General features: G+C 51.9%; 1 protein-coding gene across 2 annotated transcripts in view; it reads left to right on the top strand.

The window, feature by feature from the left end:
• The first annotated feature begins 2,129 nt into the window (after window positions 1-2,129).
• The window catches only part of PMP22 (peripheral myelin protein 22), a 31,928-nt gene continuing 17,810 nt past the window's right edge, over window positions 2,130-16,247 (top strand). The window contains exons 1-3 of one of the 2 annotated variants that reach the window (XM_006118701.5): window positions 2,130-2,367; window positions 5,005-5,105; window positions 5,924-6,023. In XM_006118701.5, the coding sequence (XP_006118763.1) occupies window positions 5,028-5,105; window positions 5,924-6,023 (178 nt within the window). In that variant the 5' untranslated portion in view covers window positions 2,130-2,367; window positions 5,005-5,027. Of the gene's footprint in view, window positions 2,368-3,258; window positions 3,418-5,004; window positions 5,106-5,923; window positions 6,024-16,247 lie in introns of those variants that run through there. The other variant, XM_075903513.2, reaches the window with a different exon arrangement.

Raw genomic sequence — 16,247 nt, 5'->3', positions numbered from 1 at the left:
CTGGTTCTTTTTTGAACCCTGTTAAAGTCCTGGTCTTCACAACATCCTCTGGCAAGGAGTTCCACAGGTTGACTGTGTGCTGCATGAAGAAAAACTTCCTCTTGTTTATTTCAAACCTGCTACCTATACATTTCATTTGGTGACCCCTAGCTCTTATGTTATTGCCTTGTTCCCATAACTTTTCCTTATACACTTTCTCCACACCTGTCATGATTTTAATAAATCTCTATCATATCCCTCCTTAGTCTCCTCTTTTCTAAACTGAAAAGTCCCAGGTTTTTTAATCTCTCTTCATATGGCACCCGTTCCAAACCCCTAATCATTTTTGTTGCCCTTCTCTGAACATTTTCCAATGCCAATATACCTTTTTTGAGATGAAGTGATCACATCTGAACACAGTATTCAATATGTGGGAGTACCATGGATTTATACAAAGATAACAAGATATTTCTGTCTTATTCTCTATCCCTTTTTTAATGAGTCCTAACATTCTGCTTGCTTTTTTCACTGCCGCTGCACACTGCATGGATGTTTTCAGAGAACTATCCACAATGACTCCAAGATCTCTCTCTTGAATGGTAACAGCTAATTTAGTCCCCATCATTGTATATGTAGAGTTGGGATGATTTTTTCTAAAGTGCATTACTTTGCATTTATCAACATTAAAACTCATTTGCCATTTTGTTGCCCAATCACCCAGTTTTGTGAGATCCTTTTGAAGTCCTTCACGGGCTGCTTTGGTCCTAAGAATCCAAACGCCTTTGCTCACCAGCGGATTTTACTCTCAGATCCCTCCTTGACTTGGGTTGTGGGCCTAACAATTGCTGTGTACTCATTAGGGCTCTTCTCACGGAGTGTGGAGCCTGATCGTCCACACTGCCACTGTTAGCCCTGTGGCCCGAGTCTCTTGAGACACAATCAGATAACCCAAGCTGGCCACAGCTTTTCCACAGCAGAGTACGCAGAACATCAGCGACCCAGGCATCCTTGAAATCTGCCCCCTCGAACACCCACCTGGATAACAGGAATTTCTGTGCTTTCTGCTTCTTTCTGTACATCGGTTACTCTACATGATTCTGACTTGAAGGAAGGAGGTGTGTTGTGTAGCCAAGAGACTGCCCAGCTTTTGAAATAGATGGGCTGCCTTTGCCTACCAGGAATGACTGCAGAGGCCTGAAATTTGGTTTGATGAAGCACTTGAATGGAAGGGAGTGGGTGGAGAGAAAATTGTTCCCTCTTGTTAAAAGTACATCAGGGATAGATAGATAGACAGACAGACAGATAGATAGATAGATAGAGTGGTGTATAGGGATAGATAGATAGATAGATAGAGTGTATAAGGATGGATGGGTGGATGGCTGGGTGGGTGTGCATGGGGATGGATGGCTAGACAGACAACAGGGAAGGAATATTATGTTTGCTAGGGGGCACCTTGTGTTCTCTGTTACCCCCATGAAATTCTGCACAAACTCCACAGACTTCCGTGGACTGAGCCTACTTTACAGCAGTGTGGCTGAGATGGAAATCAGTCTCTTGGGCCTGCCTCTGGACCGCTTAGTCACTTCACGACCCTCCTCATGCCTCAGGTAGCCCTGCAGAAAGGAACGGGGTGACTGGGGGCTTGGCTGGGTCCATGGAGGAGGGTGGCTGTGAAAGAGGCAGGGTGCGGACCCTGGTTGTAAGTGGAGGACAGGCCCAGGTGACTTCCTCACACCTTGTGTGTGCACACTTGCTGCAGAACCAGCACGGGGCCACTTTTAAACCACATTATTTTATTTTATTTTATTTTATTTTAGGAGTGAAAATAAGCAACTGTCTAAAAAACACACACAACAGCAAAGCAGCATCAGCTTCCGGCAGCGGGGAGACCGGGGTACTGGCCCCTTCTTAAGCAAACCAAACCCCTCAGGCCTGGCAACGTGCAGCCCGGTGGCTTGACTGACAGCTCCCAGAAGGGGAGCGCTGGTTATTGTTCTAGCTTCCCGGGCCTTGCATGCCCGAGGTCTCTGCCCCTCCTTCCAGTTACTCTTCGGACCCCCCTAAATAGCTCGGGCGCGCGAGCTGCGCTCCGGGGAGGAGACAGAGCGCGGAGCTGTCTCTTTAAATGCTAGAGGCTGTGCGCTCTCAGGCCACCGTGACATATCTGGGCGTTGGGCTGGGGGATGAATAAACAGTGAATGCACCAGATCGCTGGTTTCAGAGAAGGGCTCCGATCCGCCAGGATCCCCCTTTAGCTCGCCCCGCGCCACGGGTGGCCTTTAGCGTCCTCGCTGCCTGGCATCCCGCCCCTGGAGGGACTTTAATGCACGTTGCGCTGGTTTCCTAGGAGCTGCCGGTGCCAGGAAGGGCTGCCCGCTTTGGAGTGCGGTAAGTGTTTGGCCGGGCAAGCCGAGAGCCGGGCGCTTTCTCCTGCCGGGCGCGGACTCCTCTCCAGCGCGCCGCGCCGCCGGGAGACGCGTTTACACGGAGAGAAGCCCGCGGCGAACTCGAGCGGGCGCTCCGAAAGCCAGGCTCGCTCGGCAGCTGCGCGGGGCGCAGGGGGAGCCCGCGGCAGCTAAAGCGAAGTTTGGTGCGTTTCCACGGGGCTGGTGCGTCTCCCGCAGTAGCTTGTGATGCGCCGGGGCGCACTGAGGAGGCGGAGGAGGGCGAGTGGGTCCGTTTCCCGGAGGGTTAGGAAGAGCAAGGGGGCAGCCGAGAGGGGCGACGCCAGAAATCCCGGGTGTGCTGCCCCTCGCCCCCCCCCCCCCCCCGCTCAGCCCCGGGGCCGCGCTGCGCCCTGCGGGGCTCCAGAGCGCACGGCCCGGGGGGTGGCGACCCAGGCTACCGGGGGAAGGGATGACTCTGCTGGAGGAAGGTGGAAGCAGCCCCCCCCACGGGGTTTCAGGCCGGTGACACGGGTACCCCTGCAGCCCCCCCCCCCCCCGGGCTCCAGTCCCCGCCCCTCCCCCAGGGCTGCAGCCGCCGCTCCTCTCCCCAGGCACAAATAGCAGGGGCTGGGCAGCAAAACGCGGAGCGGATCCTGGGGGGGTCTCTGCTCCTCGACCGGGGATCCCCGACCCCACCCTGCCAGCGCCCCCAGGCAGGGACGCGCCGCTTCCCCGTAGTACTGGGCTCCAGTCGCCTCTTCCCACGTGGGCTGAGACCGGGGGTGCCGGGCGCGGCGGGATCCAACGAACCAGTGAGCGGGGGGTGGGGTATTTATAGCCGCTCCCCCCCCCCCCCCGCCAGGCCCGGGACACACCCTGCGGCCAGACGCAATCTGGGGCGTTGTCCCGCGTTAAAGGGGAAACTTTATAACTTGGCGCTGGCCGGCGCCTCCCTCTCTCCAGCCCCTGGCTCTGTGCGTCTGGGACACGGGGACCGGCGCCCGCTCCGGATTAGCCGCTTTGCTCGCGGGGGGGTGACTGCGGGAGCGAAGTAAGTAGCCGCCGCGCCGCCCTGCAGCGGGCTGTTTGCCCGCGGAGGACGAGAGGGGAGCGGGGGCCAGAGGAGGCGATCCCAGACGTGGAGCCGGGTCTTGGTCCCCAGCCTGCCAGGGGCTGCTTGCCCGGTGGCGTCTAGCTGCAACTCCCCCCCGCCGGGCTTGGTCGCGGGTCCCTCTGCCGCAGCGGGGCCGGCTTGCTCCCCCCCCCCCCCCGGTTCTTTACAGCCGGGTCGCTCCCCTATACGGATTCCGCGGCCCTGACCTCACCGCGGTATAATTAGACACAGTGTGAACCCGCCAGGAACCTTAGCTTGGGCCCTCCCCGCCGCGCTCCGCTCCGGCTCCTGAAGCGCGCCCTGGCCGGTTTCCACGGGCTGCGCGGACTCCGCTTCGCTTCTCCCTGCCCGGCTAATGGCGAGGAGCCGACCTTGCAGCCGCGGGGCCGAGCCCCAGTGCGGGCGGCCGAGCGGATAACGGTTCCCGGCGCCCGCCCCCTCCGATGGGGGCAGTTGGATGTTGAGCCTTGCCTTTGTTTGCCCGGAGAGCCGGGCTTTCGGGCGGCTTTGACGCCGCTTCCCAAGAGCCAGCCCCGCCCTTGGATCCCTGGCTCAGCCTGTCTGGGAAGGGCCAAGTGGAAATGTTGAGGCATTTAACAGAAGTTGCCCTTTTTCCATCTGACTCCGGATCATGACACGGCCAGCGCGGAAGGTTAGCAGGGCGGCGGCTAGCGCAGAAGCGGAAGATTCCTTGATCCTCAGATCGTATTCCCAGCCCCTCTGGGCGCCGCACAGGACCCCCACGCCCAGCTAGATGGACTGCCCTTTTCCAAGCCAGCTAATGTTTACCCCCTCCCCCCCAAAAGCTGGCGGTGCCTTTTTCAAGCTTGCACCATTTGTCTCTCGAGCCCCTCGCTGGATTCCTGCAGGACCCCCGCCCCTCCCAGTAGCTGCATGAGTTTGCCAAAAGAGATGTTGCAGCGGGGAAGAAATGCCCTTCCTCCACATTTTTCGGGGGAGGGGGACCTGTGAGTCTGAAACAAACCTTTAAAAAAACAACAAATAGTCCTGCAGGACCTTGGCGATTAACAAAACGTGTCCATGGCATCCTGAGCTTTCGTGGGCATTAAAGTGGGGTGTGCCCAGGAAAACGCATGATGCCATCAGCATGGTTTGTCAGTCTCTAAGGTGCTGCAGGGCTGTTCGTAGTTGTAAAATAATGTTTTAATACAAATTGGGACGTTTCCTTCACTAGAGCCCCTTTGAAACAAAACACAGGACGATGTAGCACTTTAAAGACTAACAAGATGGTGTATTAGATGATGAGCTTTCGTGGGCCGGCTCATCACCTAATAAACCATCTTGTTAGTCCTGTGTTTTGTTTCAGCTACACCAGCCTAACAGGGCTGCATTTCTATCACTAGAGCCCCCTTGGTTATTCCTGGTTGGTTCAGCGCCCCCTGCTGCCCTTTCAGAGCTAACTCCCCCGAAAGCCGGACACACCCTGCAGACACAAATGCAGAGGCGGGACTGCACTGGGTTTTGCTGCTGCTTCAAAGCTGTCTCCTCTCCCCCTCGCTTCAGATCGTTCCAAGACTTCAGCCAAAATGCTGCTCTTGTTGCTGGGGATCATTGTGCTCCATGTGGCGGTTTTGGTGCTGCTGTTTGTCTCGACCATCGTGAGCGTAAGTACAAACTTGATCCCCTCTCCCTCTTCTCCCTCCTGCCGTTCGTCCCACGGGTGTCTCCAGGACACATGGGGTGGCCAAAAGGACGTTTATCACCTTTCAAGTGAAGGGTTCAGCCTGCTGGTCTCTAGAGCAGTCGTTCTCTCTGCAGTCGGGGTCCCCGCACACTTTGTGCACCAAATCACTGCTCTGCTTTGCACTCCTCCAGGGCCAGACCTTAATACAAGGCCCCCTCAAAGAATGAATGTGACCAACCTAGGCTGACCCCTATTTTAATATTTTACAGTGCAGGAGATCTGCTGAGCTAGTCAATTCCAGACTAGTTTTCCAAGGGTTAAAAAAAAACCACATTAAAATAATCACAGGATCCCAGATCTGGTTGTGATGCCTATGAAGCCATTAGTGTAGCTTTCCACACCGCTGGAGACAAGTGACTTTTTTTGGAGCTTTGGCCCATTTAAAGAGAATAACCAAAGTCTCCTCTTTATGCAGTTGAGTACAATGTGAAACATTTCCTTTCGAATCTCAGTTCAAATAAAGGTGTGTGTGTAAATGTTCATGCTTGTGCATGCTCTGAGAGAGATACCCGAGACACAAATAACCGCCGGAACCGTAAGAATTCAAAAGAATGAACACACACAAAGTCAAAAGAGTTCACAACAAGAATGAACATGCGCAGCTTTGTAGGATTCCTCACCAGCGCATGTGGTGGAGCACAAGTTTGTGTTTTGCTTTGGGGACGGCACCCGGCCTCCCCCTGGCCTTCGCTGCTGTGACTTGCCGGCGCCTCTTACCGGTTTGTGTGTCTTTTTCAGCAATGGTTCATCGCTAACGGGCGTACGGCAGACCTCTGGCAGAACTGCAGCACTCTAGGCGTCTCGAGTTCCTTTCAGTGTATACCATCCTCCACAAACGGTGAGTGCCCTGACGTCTCGTCTGGTTCCTCAGAAAGGGGGAGTTCGCCCCGTTAACGCCTCCCCCAAACCTTTAGCGACGGCCACGTATTGCAGAGAAATCTCTGCAGCCTCTGTCTGGTACAAGTCCAGCCTTCTCCACTGAGGGGTTTGGTTCTGTCCCTCAGGTGAGGGGCTCAGTTACTATAGTTGCTCCAGGAGGTTGATGGTACAGTTTCTGGAGTACAGGCCCTGGGGAGGAGCGGAAGAATCAGGCCTGAAGTGAAGATGCAGAGGGAGGGCGAGGAATGTAGCTCGTTTAATGCCCTTTTCTTCACGGGTCTTCTGGACTGCTCCTTATCTTTATCTGAAGGGCACACCTCCCCCGCTTGGCTGGGCCTCTGTCCGTCCAGCACCTCGCTGCAGGCTAGAAAGCCAGGGCTTGGTGCACAGAGGCCCAGCACCTTGTGCACTGATGGGGAAGGCGGCATGAGCTGCCGTGCGATGGAGGATCAGGCCCACGGGGCCAGATCCTGGGACCATCTGTGCACATGTGAGTTCTCAGATGCCTGTGACCTCAGTGTGAGCCCAGAGCAGAGCCCTTGAGGTCTGGGGAGGTACTTTAGCCTTACGTGGCTGTAATGGAGCAGATTTTGGGCCGCTGAACTACTAGGGGAGGAGGAGCCCTTGGTCCGGTCCTGTTGCCTGCCTTGCCTACATCTGGTCTGTGGTATATGGACAGTGGTCTCACCTGCAGCGGGACTGACCCCATGTGACCTCTTTGGCATGTGCTCCTTGCAGTTCTTACTAGGCGGTACCTAGATCCCCAAACATGGGCAGCCCTTGGGGTAGGGCTCTTTCCTGCTCCCCCACGGGTGTGGTAGCTCCTCTAGGCATGCCTCTTGTTTGCTCAACGGGGGAGGGTGTTAAAGGGCCAGAGCAGATTTGCTCCATGAAGAACATCTGCTGGGTCCTTGTGGCAGCCAGTCCTGCTTGTTTTTATAGGGCCTGCCTCTGTGCATATTGCTCAGCAGCCAGGAGAGATCTCCACCATTCCTGTCTGCCCATGGTTAGTGGCCACTCCCGGGATGGGTCCCAGCACCCAGTCATGGTGTGAGCTAGTGCTCCGGATGGTCGCTTATCCTGTGGAGGTGGAAGGAGTTTGAGGACTGTTGACGTTGCAGATTTTCCCTGCTCCGTCTCTGCTATACCAGGGTTTGCTGTCTGCATAGGCCCCCGTCCCTGCAGTTTCCTGAGCCGGGTGGCTTTGCGAGAGCCAAGCATGCAAAAACTTCCCACTCCTCAGCCAGGGTGGGCTAGCCCAGCTCTCCGTACGTCGGCCTCTGCGATAAAGGGATGAATGGCGCCTCTGTCACTTTCCCAAAGTCTCTCTCCAGACTTGCGCCGCAGTAAGCCATGCTGCTGTAGTTATCCTGATATGCTTGGCTATTTCTGTAGCACGTGCATGGGGGAAAGCACGCTGGATACCACACTGGACTCAGGCTCAGGGTACTGCATTCTTGTGCTGGCACACTGAATGGTCTTGCACTGGCCACTTCACCTCTGTGCTTCAGTTTCCCCATCTCTAAATGCAGCATCCTGACTTCCTTTATAAACTGCTTTGATGCAAAGTGCAATGTAAGAGCTAAGGACAAATACCTGGACAATGTGTTTAGTTGAGCAATTGGTAGGGGGCTTTGTTACTGGCATTACTTAGCTTTAGCAATTTGCACCGTAAGCAGTTTGAACCCAGCATAACCCCAGCGAGTTCAGTGGAGTCACACTGTTGTCAATCAGGAGTAACAGAGTCGAATCTCGTCTCTGGTCTGTGAGCGTCACTGTGAACTGCTGTTTCTGCAATGCCAAGAAGGGGGAAGGACTGTAAGATCGAGTGCCTAGATTGAACGTAACACTGATGCCAGGGCAGGAGGGGTGCATTCGCCATGTGGAGGAGAGCATTGTGGGTAATGCGTGCAGGGAGTTTAGCAAGTTCTTATCAGTTTCCACTTTGCAGCAAAGCAAGTCTTTAATTTGCTAGCTGAATTTTTCTGGACAAACTAGCCAGGCGGTGGGTAATGAAATACTCGTGGGTACTCCGTGATGGGAGATAAATGCAGGCGCTTGCCCTGCCTCTAATTTTAACTGTACTCAACGCAGCACCATGTTTCTCATCTTGGGCAGAGGCTCAAATTTCCAGGCTTCTGGTAGAGTGGCTTTCGGCCTTCTTCACAGCCTTCTAGCAACACCTAGTGGACACGGGTCAGACTGTCTGTGGAACCCGGCTGGAATCTTCTGTTACAGCGCGACAGATTACCATCGCTATGTCCTGAATCAGCATTTGGCAGTGTAAGGCAAATACTGCCAATCTGCAAAGTAGGCAGGCTGGTTCAGGTTCACTCATGTGTGCTCCAAACCGGCTGTGCGTGTGCTTAGATAAGGGCAGCAGTAACTGCTCCCTGAAACTTTTTTGTAAAAAAGGGGGGGGGGCAGAATTGTCACCCCTCAAATGTGCCTCTGACTTCAGATAACTGGATTACTACAAATTTCAAGGTGAAATTTCCTGGACACTTTCTATAAGGCATAAAATAACCAGGTAAATCTTCCCCGCAGCAAGAATGTCAGGAGGTTTTTGAAGGGGGAACTCTTTAGCTACGTGCATGCAGCCCGAATGCTGCTGGCGCTAGTGGAATAAATTCCATACCTGGATTCACCGATTTATTTGTGCTGTTCAAGGCAAACGATTGAGCAGCCGATTTAGAAATGTGACTGGATGCTGCCACTTGGCTTGCAGGGTTGCAGGACGTGCGCATGTATAACGGTGTTTCTGCCCAGCTGCTCCATTCTCTCCATTCACCGAGCCAGCGGAATGGTGAAATCTGAGCTACTTTGAGGAGCTATCACCCAAACTCACTCAAACGAGGAACATTCCCCAAATGGCCTTTGTCAGCCTGGACACTCGGGTCCTGTGAGGCGCTCCATGCTCCTGGAGCCTTGCAAAATAGGGATGTTAAACAGTTATCTGGTAAGCATGCCAGGACCGGGGGCCAGGCAGTGGGGCCAGGTGGGTTTTAACTGGTTAATTGCTTTTACATCCCTAAGGCAAAACCCCGGAGAAGCCAGTGTGCTTTTGCATGGGGCAAAGGTGGTCTGACTACACCCATGTCTTTGCAGGTTTAGGGCTTTATGCCTTAACTAAATTACTCTGTAGAATGGTAGCTCTCTCACGAGCCAGCAACCTCTCCCCACTCCCCGGTGCTGTTGACTGCACAAACACACAACAAAAAGACCTGGGCAGCAGGCCATCTCACTCCTGCAGTTGTTTCCCATTTTCCCGAGACTGGTCTGTTTTTTCAGTAGAGAACATTGTGTGTGTGTGTGTTTGTTTTTGTGTCAAGTAAGCTAATGTAGCCCCCACGCCCGTAGTCTGAGTACCTCACCTGCTTGGCAGTGTTCACCCTCCCAGTCCTGCCATGAGGTAGGGCCATGCTGTTATTTCCACCACCTGGATTAGTGATTCCACTAAGCAGAGACGCCAGGGTACGTCTTTACTACGTTTCTCTTTCAAAAGGAGATATGCAGATTCGGTGCTAATTTGCATATCTTCTTCCGATTGCTTTTTCTAAAGCAGTTTTTTTCAAAAGTGAAAGCAGTTTAGACAGTTCTTTAGGGGAAAAAATCCTCTTTTTTCGAAAGACCCTGTAAACCTCAATTTTTGAGGAAAACGGTTCTTTCAAATTTTTTTTTTAAAGAACCGCATCTAAACTGCTTTCACGTTCGAAAAAATGATCAGAAGATATTCAAATTAGTGCCAAATTTGTATATTTCCTTTCAAAAGAAAAACGTGGTCTAGATGTACTAAGTGATTTGCCCCGGGTAACACAGGAAATCTGTGGCAGAGCAGGGAAGTGAAGTGAGACTAGATCTCAAGTCTAGGCTGGGCACATAGCTGCAGGGTAACTCCCTCCCCCCCCCCCCCCCCCATCCCCTTAAGGAATAAGACTCTAAGCCCTGACCTTCACTAGTATTTTGAAATAGCCCCCCCCCCCGGTCAAATTTATAAGCAGAGTATCCACACTACCAAGCTCGTTATTTTGAAATAACAGGCCTGCTTTTCATCAGGAGTGATGCTAATTCGAAAATGGTTATTTTGAAATAACAGTGATGTGGACGCTCCAGTGCTGCTATTTCAAAATAACTACTCCCCAGAGTAATTCCAACTAATTACTCCCCAATGCTTCCTGGAGCTCTAAGTCCGAGGTAGAATATCCACATTAACGGAGCCTGCCTCGGACTCATTTCAAGGCTTCCCCGTAGTGTGGACGTGCTAGTTCAATTTTGTTAAATCAGGAGTTAAGTCGAATTTACTAATTTTGAAATTGTTTCCTGGTGTAGATGTGGCCTAAACGCTGGTTCTTTTGGGGTGGTAAATCACATTAACTCCTCCTCAAATGGGCTGTGTCTAGAATGGCAAGTTTTTCCGCAAAAGCAGCTGCTTTTGGGGAAAAACTTGCCAGCTGTCTACACTGGCCGCTTGAATTTCCTCAAGAACACTGACTTCCTACTGTCTGAAATCAGTGCTTCTTGCGGAAATACTATGCTGCTCCTGTTCGGGCAAAAGTCCTTTTGCGCAAAAGGGCCAGTGTAGACAGCTCAGATTTGTTTTCCCGCAAAAAAGCCCCGATCGCGAAAATGGCGATCTGGGCTTTTTTGCGGAAAAGCGCGTCTAGATTGGCACAGAAGTTTTTCCGCAAAAAGTGCTTTTACGGAAAAGCATCCGTGCCAATCTAGATGCTCTTTTCCGCAAATGCTTTTAACAGAAGACTTTTCCATTAAAAGCATTTGTGGAAAATCATGCCAGTCTAGATGTAGCCATGTAGTTTCAAGTTTATCATTTATAGTACTGCCATCTGCTGGGCTGTTAGCTGAATGTACACTTGCTTCCTATGGGAGCGAAGGGGGAAAGTAAGTTCCACGAGAGACTCAAGGACTCTGTTTTCAATGCACACACCATGCCAGGCTGTTACACCGTATCCGAAAGAACTTTAGGAAAACTTACGGCTTTTCTGAGCCTCTGACAATGAGCCTGCTCAGCACTTAATAATGTAGCTCTAATTCCACCCTTGGGGGGCGGATACAAAATTCCCGTTGAAGCGTTTGGCAAATTTGAGTCCTTTAGTAAAGATGAGTGGGGTGTTTTGCCTCCCAACCCATCATAAGAGTCTATCATGGCATGATTCTTTGTCAGATTTCCCTCTCCCTTTTGCTAGACTCAAGCACAGCCCCCTGCAACCTTCCTAAAAATTGTTAGCAATTAAATAGGGCCTGATCTTGCACTTTGAAAGCCAATGGGAATTTTGCCCTTGACTTAGCTGGGTTCAGCATCAGTTGCATATTGCTAATAATTAGACTGGAAACTCTCCGGGACCGGGACCTGGACCTGGACCGTCTTTGGGTCTGTTTGTACAGCACCCACATAGCACAGTGGGGTCCTGGCCCCAGAACTGCAAGACTACAAATACATGATGATCATGAATGTTTGTTCATAGATCCCAGACTTTATAGATGGGAAAACAGAGATGCAAAGAGGTTAAGGAACATGCCCAAAATCCAACAAGCCCAACTCCACTGATGACTCACTGAGATTGGATTTTTCACGAGAGGTAGCCACAGATAAAAGCCAAGCCATGTGTGCCCCAGCAAGAGCTCCGGAGAACATGGTCTTTTCATGTACGTGCGACTTGGGAGCTGAGCTCTGTGGAAGACCTGGTGAGCGCTGAGCCCTTGACCATCTGGTCCTGAGCTTTGGACACTTCAGATCATGCCATGCAAGTCTCGCCTTGGAAATCTGTGGGTGGCAAAGCCAGACCTGAAGGTAGACGTCTGGGAAGGGACCTAGGTGCATGGCACAGGCCTGCTGTTCCGCACTTGGACCTTGTCAGCTTGCGGGGGTTGGCTGAGCGATGACCTCTAGAGTTTCTTTCCGATGGCTGGTTTAGCGCTTCCTGAGCATATGAGCCTGGCAGGCAGGTTGCAGCATGATGGAAGGAGGCTCAGACATGCCCCCTTCCTTTGGTTTTCCCATCTGTGGGCACCGTGCTGCGTTGGCAGCATTCGCCTGCTTGGTGTCCTCTTTCAAGAGGCTGAGAACTATGCCAGAAATGTTGCAATCGCTGCTTAATTTGTGCTGCCAGACATTCCCGGGCAGACTTATCTGAGGAATTCAGCACGGAATCCCAGAACTGTACATCGAACAGGCGATGGGGTAGATTCTCAAGTGGCAGGAGTGTTGGGGGTGGCAAGGGCCATTGAACCAAATGGTAAGCCCTATATCGAATGGAAGTAACGTCTAGCCCGGGAGGGTCTAGGACCTGTCTACTGGGGTCAATCCAGTGATGTCTGGAGGTACGACAGGAGAGCCTGCTGACCCTGTGAGTTTTGAGGTTCTAAGGTAGAGCAAGGCAGAATTTTTCAAACTTTTTTCTTTTTTTTTTGCCAAATTGCTCTTTTCCCCTCCCCCAACAGATATGTTGGGGGAAACTCTTAAAACGGAGCACCTTCCTTTCCCGCTCTTCAGGACTGTTCATTCTGCAATGGGTTTTTCCTGTTTCTTCTTCCGGGTCCTCCAGTTGCCTCTTGGTAACTTTCAGTTGGTCAGCTGGGTCACTCTTGGGATTGTGGGTCATTTTTTAAAGTCGTTGAAAGGGCCGTTTTTTAAAAATAATCCTGTGAGTACGTGACACTTTGTAAAGCAGAGAGTTATTGTACATCACGAGAGGGAAGGGGCTTTCCTGTTGGCTGACGTGATGGTCACCATCTTGGCCTATGCGTCAGGGAGTGGAACCAGGACATGCAGAGACATAAGCATAATCGGCTAAGATTGAGCTAAAGAGCCCTGCTCTCTTGCTGCAGGCCCAGCAAACTCCTGCCCTTCTGCGGAGTAGGGATGTAAACCCCATTTAATTGGTTAACCGGTTAAACATCCTGCCTAAGCAGTGAACCGATTAGAGGAGGTTGGGCGGGGAGGGCTGTGCCAGCCTGACTGGGTTGGAGCGGCCACCCACTGGGGCAGGGCTGGAGCATCCTCCCTCCCTCTCTCCCACCATGGTCCGGCTGGCTGGAGTGCACTCCGCTTGCAGCAGGCCCTGTGGAGCTGGAACAGCCTCCTGCCTGTGGCAGGCGGGGAGCTGCTCCCCACCAGTTAATGGGAACCGGTAAGCCACACCTTTTAAGGCAGGAGTGGCCAACTCCTTTACCTAAGAGAGCCAAAACAGTGGCGGAAGACCTGTGAAGAGCCGCACCAGAATTATCAAGGAAAAAAAAAAAAAGATCGCCTCTCAGAACAGAATTGTCGAGCAAAACAAACAAAAAAAAATTTTTTTTAAAGGAGGCTGCCCCTTTAAGATGGCCTCCGTCTTGGGTACCATTTTTAAAACCCGCAGCTCTGATCCGGTAAGCACAAGGGTGTCAGGGGAGAGCTGGCAGGGACCTCAGGAGCAGGTTCATGAGTTGCATTTTTGGGGGATAAGAGCTGCATGCGGCTTGCAAATTGTGGGTTAGCCACGGCTGCTTTAAGGGCAAAGCTTCCTGCTTCCCCATTCACACCCTTACTGCGGCGTGGGCCCAGAGCAGGGCCTATGCTGCATGCCCACCAGTGGGTTCCACCTACCGCTCTGAAGACGGCTTTTACGATACGTGGCTACCATGCCGAACTGCAGCCTCTGCTCTGGGGCTGACCGCTCTGCATTGCTCCCTGGCACACCAGGCCCTGGCCCGGCACTCGGAGCCTGGGAAGGTTCCCTCCATGTAGAGTGATCCAGTAGTGGTGTTGTGGGGTCTTGTGCCACCCCAGGCTGCTGGACTGAGCGGGGCGGGGTGGGGGAGAGACAAACTCAGTGATCCCCTGGGTCCCAGCGGCTCCTAGCTGCTGAGATGGGTCTGGCACCGAGTGACGCAAGTCATGATTTACTCAGGTGGTTCACGAGTGCGTCACCCTCTTGCACCTCCATCAATAGATCCACATCAGAGGCTAAAATCCCCAGGGCAGCCAAACCCTGAGACTCAGAGCCCTGCATGAGAGCCAGGGTTGGAAATCTGGACTTCTAGGTTCCCTACCCTGATCACTAGGCAGTCCCCTTCTGAGACTTTGCAGGGATTATTGACACTTCCGGGACATGAAACCTGCTCCCGAAGTTGGGCGCTCAGGGGAAGCCGTGCACGGGGAATAAGAGCACAATACTGGACAAGAAGCCACACTAGACTAGCTCAGAAAATGTTGCTGTTGGCTGAGACCGAAGCTTCAGATGCATTTTACACCGGGAGAAGCAGGAGAGAAACACAGCACTTGAGTGAGGGCTGCATAACACGGTGAGCCCTGCATTTTGAACCATCTGCAACTCTTAAGAAGACCAGGATCCTGAAACTCAGGGTGCAGGAATACATACTACTCCATAGACTTCTCTCTTCCTTCTCGTTAAATGGACTTGCCACCCCTGGGTTTGAAAACTGCATTTTATCTCTCTCCTTTTTTGCTTTTCTCTAAGGCTACGTCTAGATTGGCATGATTTTCCGCAAATGCTTTTAAAAGCATTTGCGGAAAAGAGCGTCTAGATTGGCACGGACGCTTTTCCGCAAAAGCACTTTTTGAGTAAAAGCGTCCATGCCAATCTAGACGCGCTCTTCCGCAAAAAAAGCCCCGATCGCCATTTTCGCGATCGGGGCTTTTTTGCGCAAAACAAATCTGAGCTGTCTACACTGGCCCTTTTGCCCGAACGGGAGCAGCATAGTATTTCCTCAAGAAGCACTGATTTTTGTACATTACAAAGTCAGTGCTCTTGTGGAAATTCAAGCGGCCAGTGTAGACAGCTGGCAAGTTTTTCCGCAAAAATTGCTTTTGCGGAAAAACTTGCCAGTCTAGACACAGCCTAAGGGTATGTCTACACTACAGAGTTTTGTCAGAAAAACAGCCGTTTTTCTGACAACTTGAGGAACATCCACACTGCAGTTGGGTTCTTCCTCAAGGAAATCAAAAGAACAGAGGGATTGTTCCAGCATAAGTAATCTGCATTCTACAAGGAAGAATCTGCATTCTCCTGCACTCTACAAGGAAGAAGCCTTTCTGCGAAATAAGTCTTTTGCAAAAAGGTGTGTGTGCGTGGCCGGGGAAGAGGGAGTTCTTTCGGAAGGAGAGGAAAGAGGAAAAAGCACAGGTGCTTTGGTGGCCATTCTGTCCGTAGTAATCACAGCTTACACGCAAGAGAGCGTCCATTCACTCTGGACACTTATCTTTCAAAAAAGCAGATCACTTTTTCGATGCACTTTTGCAGCATGGACGCTCTCATTTGGAAGTTTTTTTGGAAGATCTCTTCCGAAAAAAGCTTCTTCTGAAAGAAGCCTGCAGTTTAGACATAGCCTAAGTGTGTTTAAAAAGTCAGATGTTCTCAGTGCTATCTTGTTAAATATAGTCCCGGTCCAGGTGAATTGCTTCTCAGTTGGCTACTAAATGGTGACAAAGCGAAAGGAGACAAATTAGCAGGGAAAGGTGAAGAGCTCAGAAGAAGAATTGTCCACCTAGCGACAGGAGACAACTGCAAAAGCCTCCGCTCTGCTTTTGATTTGTTCATGCCCATCTAAATCGGGAGTGACTCAGTGTAGGCTATCCACGGAGGCAGGGAGCTTCCTTCCGTCTCCGATCCTGCTTGCTCATTCATTTTCACAAGGACCCCGATCCTTAGCTGGTGTAGATCGTCACATCTCCCTGGAAATCAATGCACGTGTGGCCTCCTAACACCAGCTAAGAATGGATTCAGGAGTCATCTGCCAGAGTTCTCCGGCCTCTCCTGAGGCAAGTGACCTGGGTTGAGCCTGGCTGTGTAGACGCAACGGGGAGCAGACTTGCATCCCAAATGCAATCCCTTAACCAGAGCAGAGCCTTGACCAAGTTTCCCAGCGAAGTTTTGTGCAACGTAGTCTGGGAGCAGAGATTTCATCGGAGCATCGTGTCTTTCAAGAGTCCTGTTGTTGCTGGAGGGGGCTCTTGCAGGCATGTCTCTGGCGGCATTCTCAACTCATGACTAAAAGCAGCTTTAAATCCGCTTGTGTGACATATCTCTTTGGGGCAGTGTCCAATTCTGTTCTTGGCAGCAGGAATACACCCAACACACGGGCACAGCGAACATCATCATGGAAATAGGGACAGAGGAAAATTCTACTCTGCTCCCTTGATGAAAAGCTGGATCGGGTCTTAGAA

The sequence above is a fragment of the Pelodiscus sinensis genome, chromosome 20 (assembly GCF_052426305.1).
Source record: "Pelodiscus sinensis isolate ZL-2025 chromosome 20, ASM5242630v1, whole genome shotgun sequence".
In the NCBI taxonomy this organism is placed as follows: Eukaryota; Metazoa; Chordata; order Testudines; family Trionychidae; genus Pelodiscus; species Pelodiscus sinensis.
The sequence above is the reverse complement of the archived record's forward strand: the minus strand, read 5'-3'. Positions and strand labels throughout refer to the sequence as shown.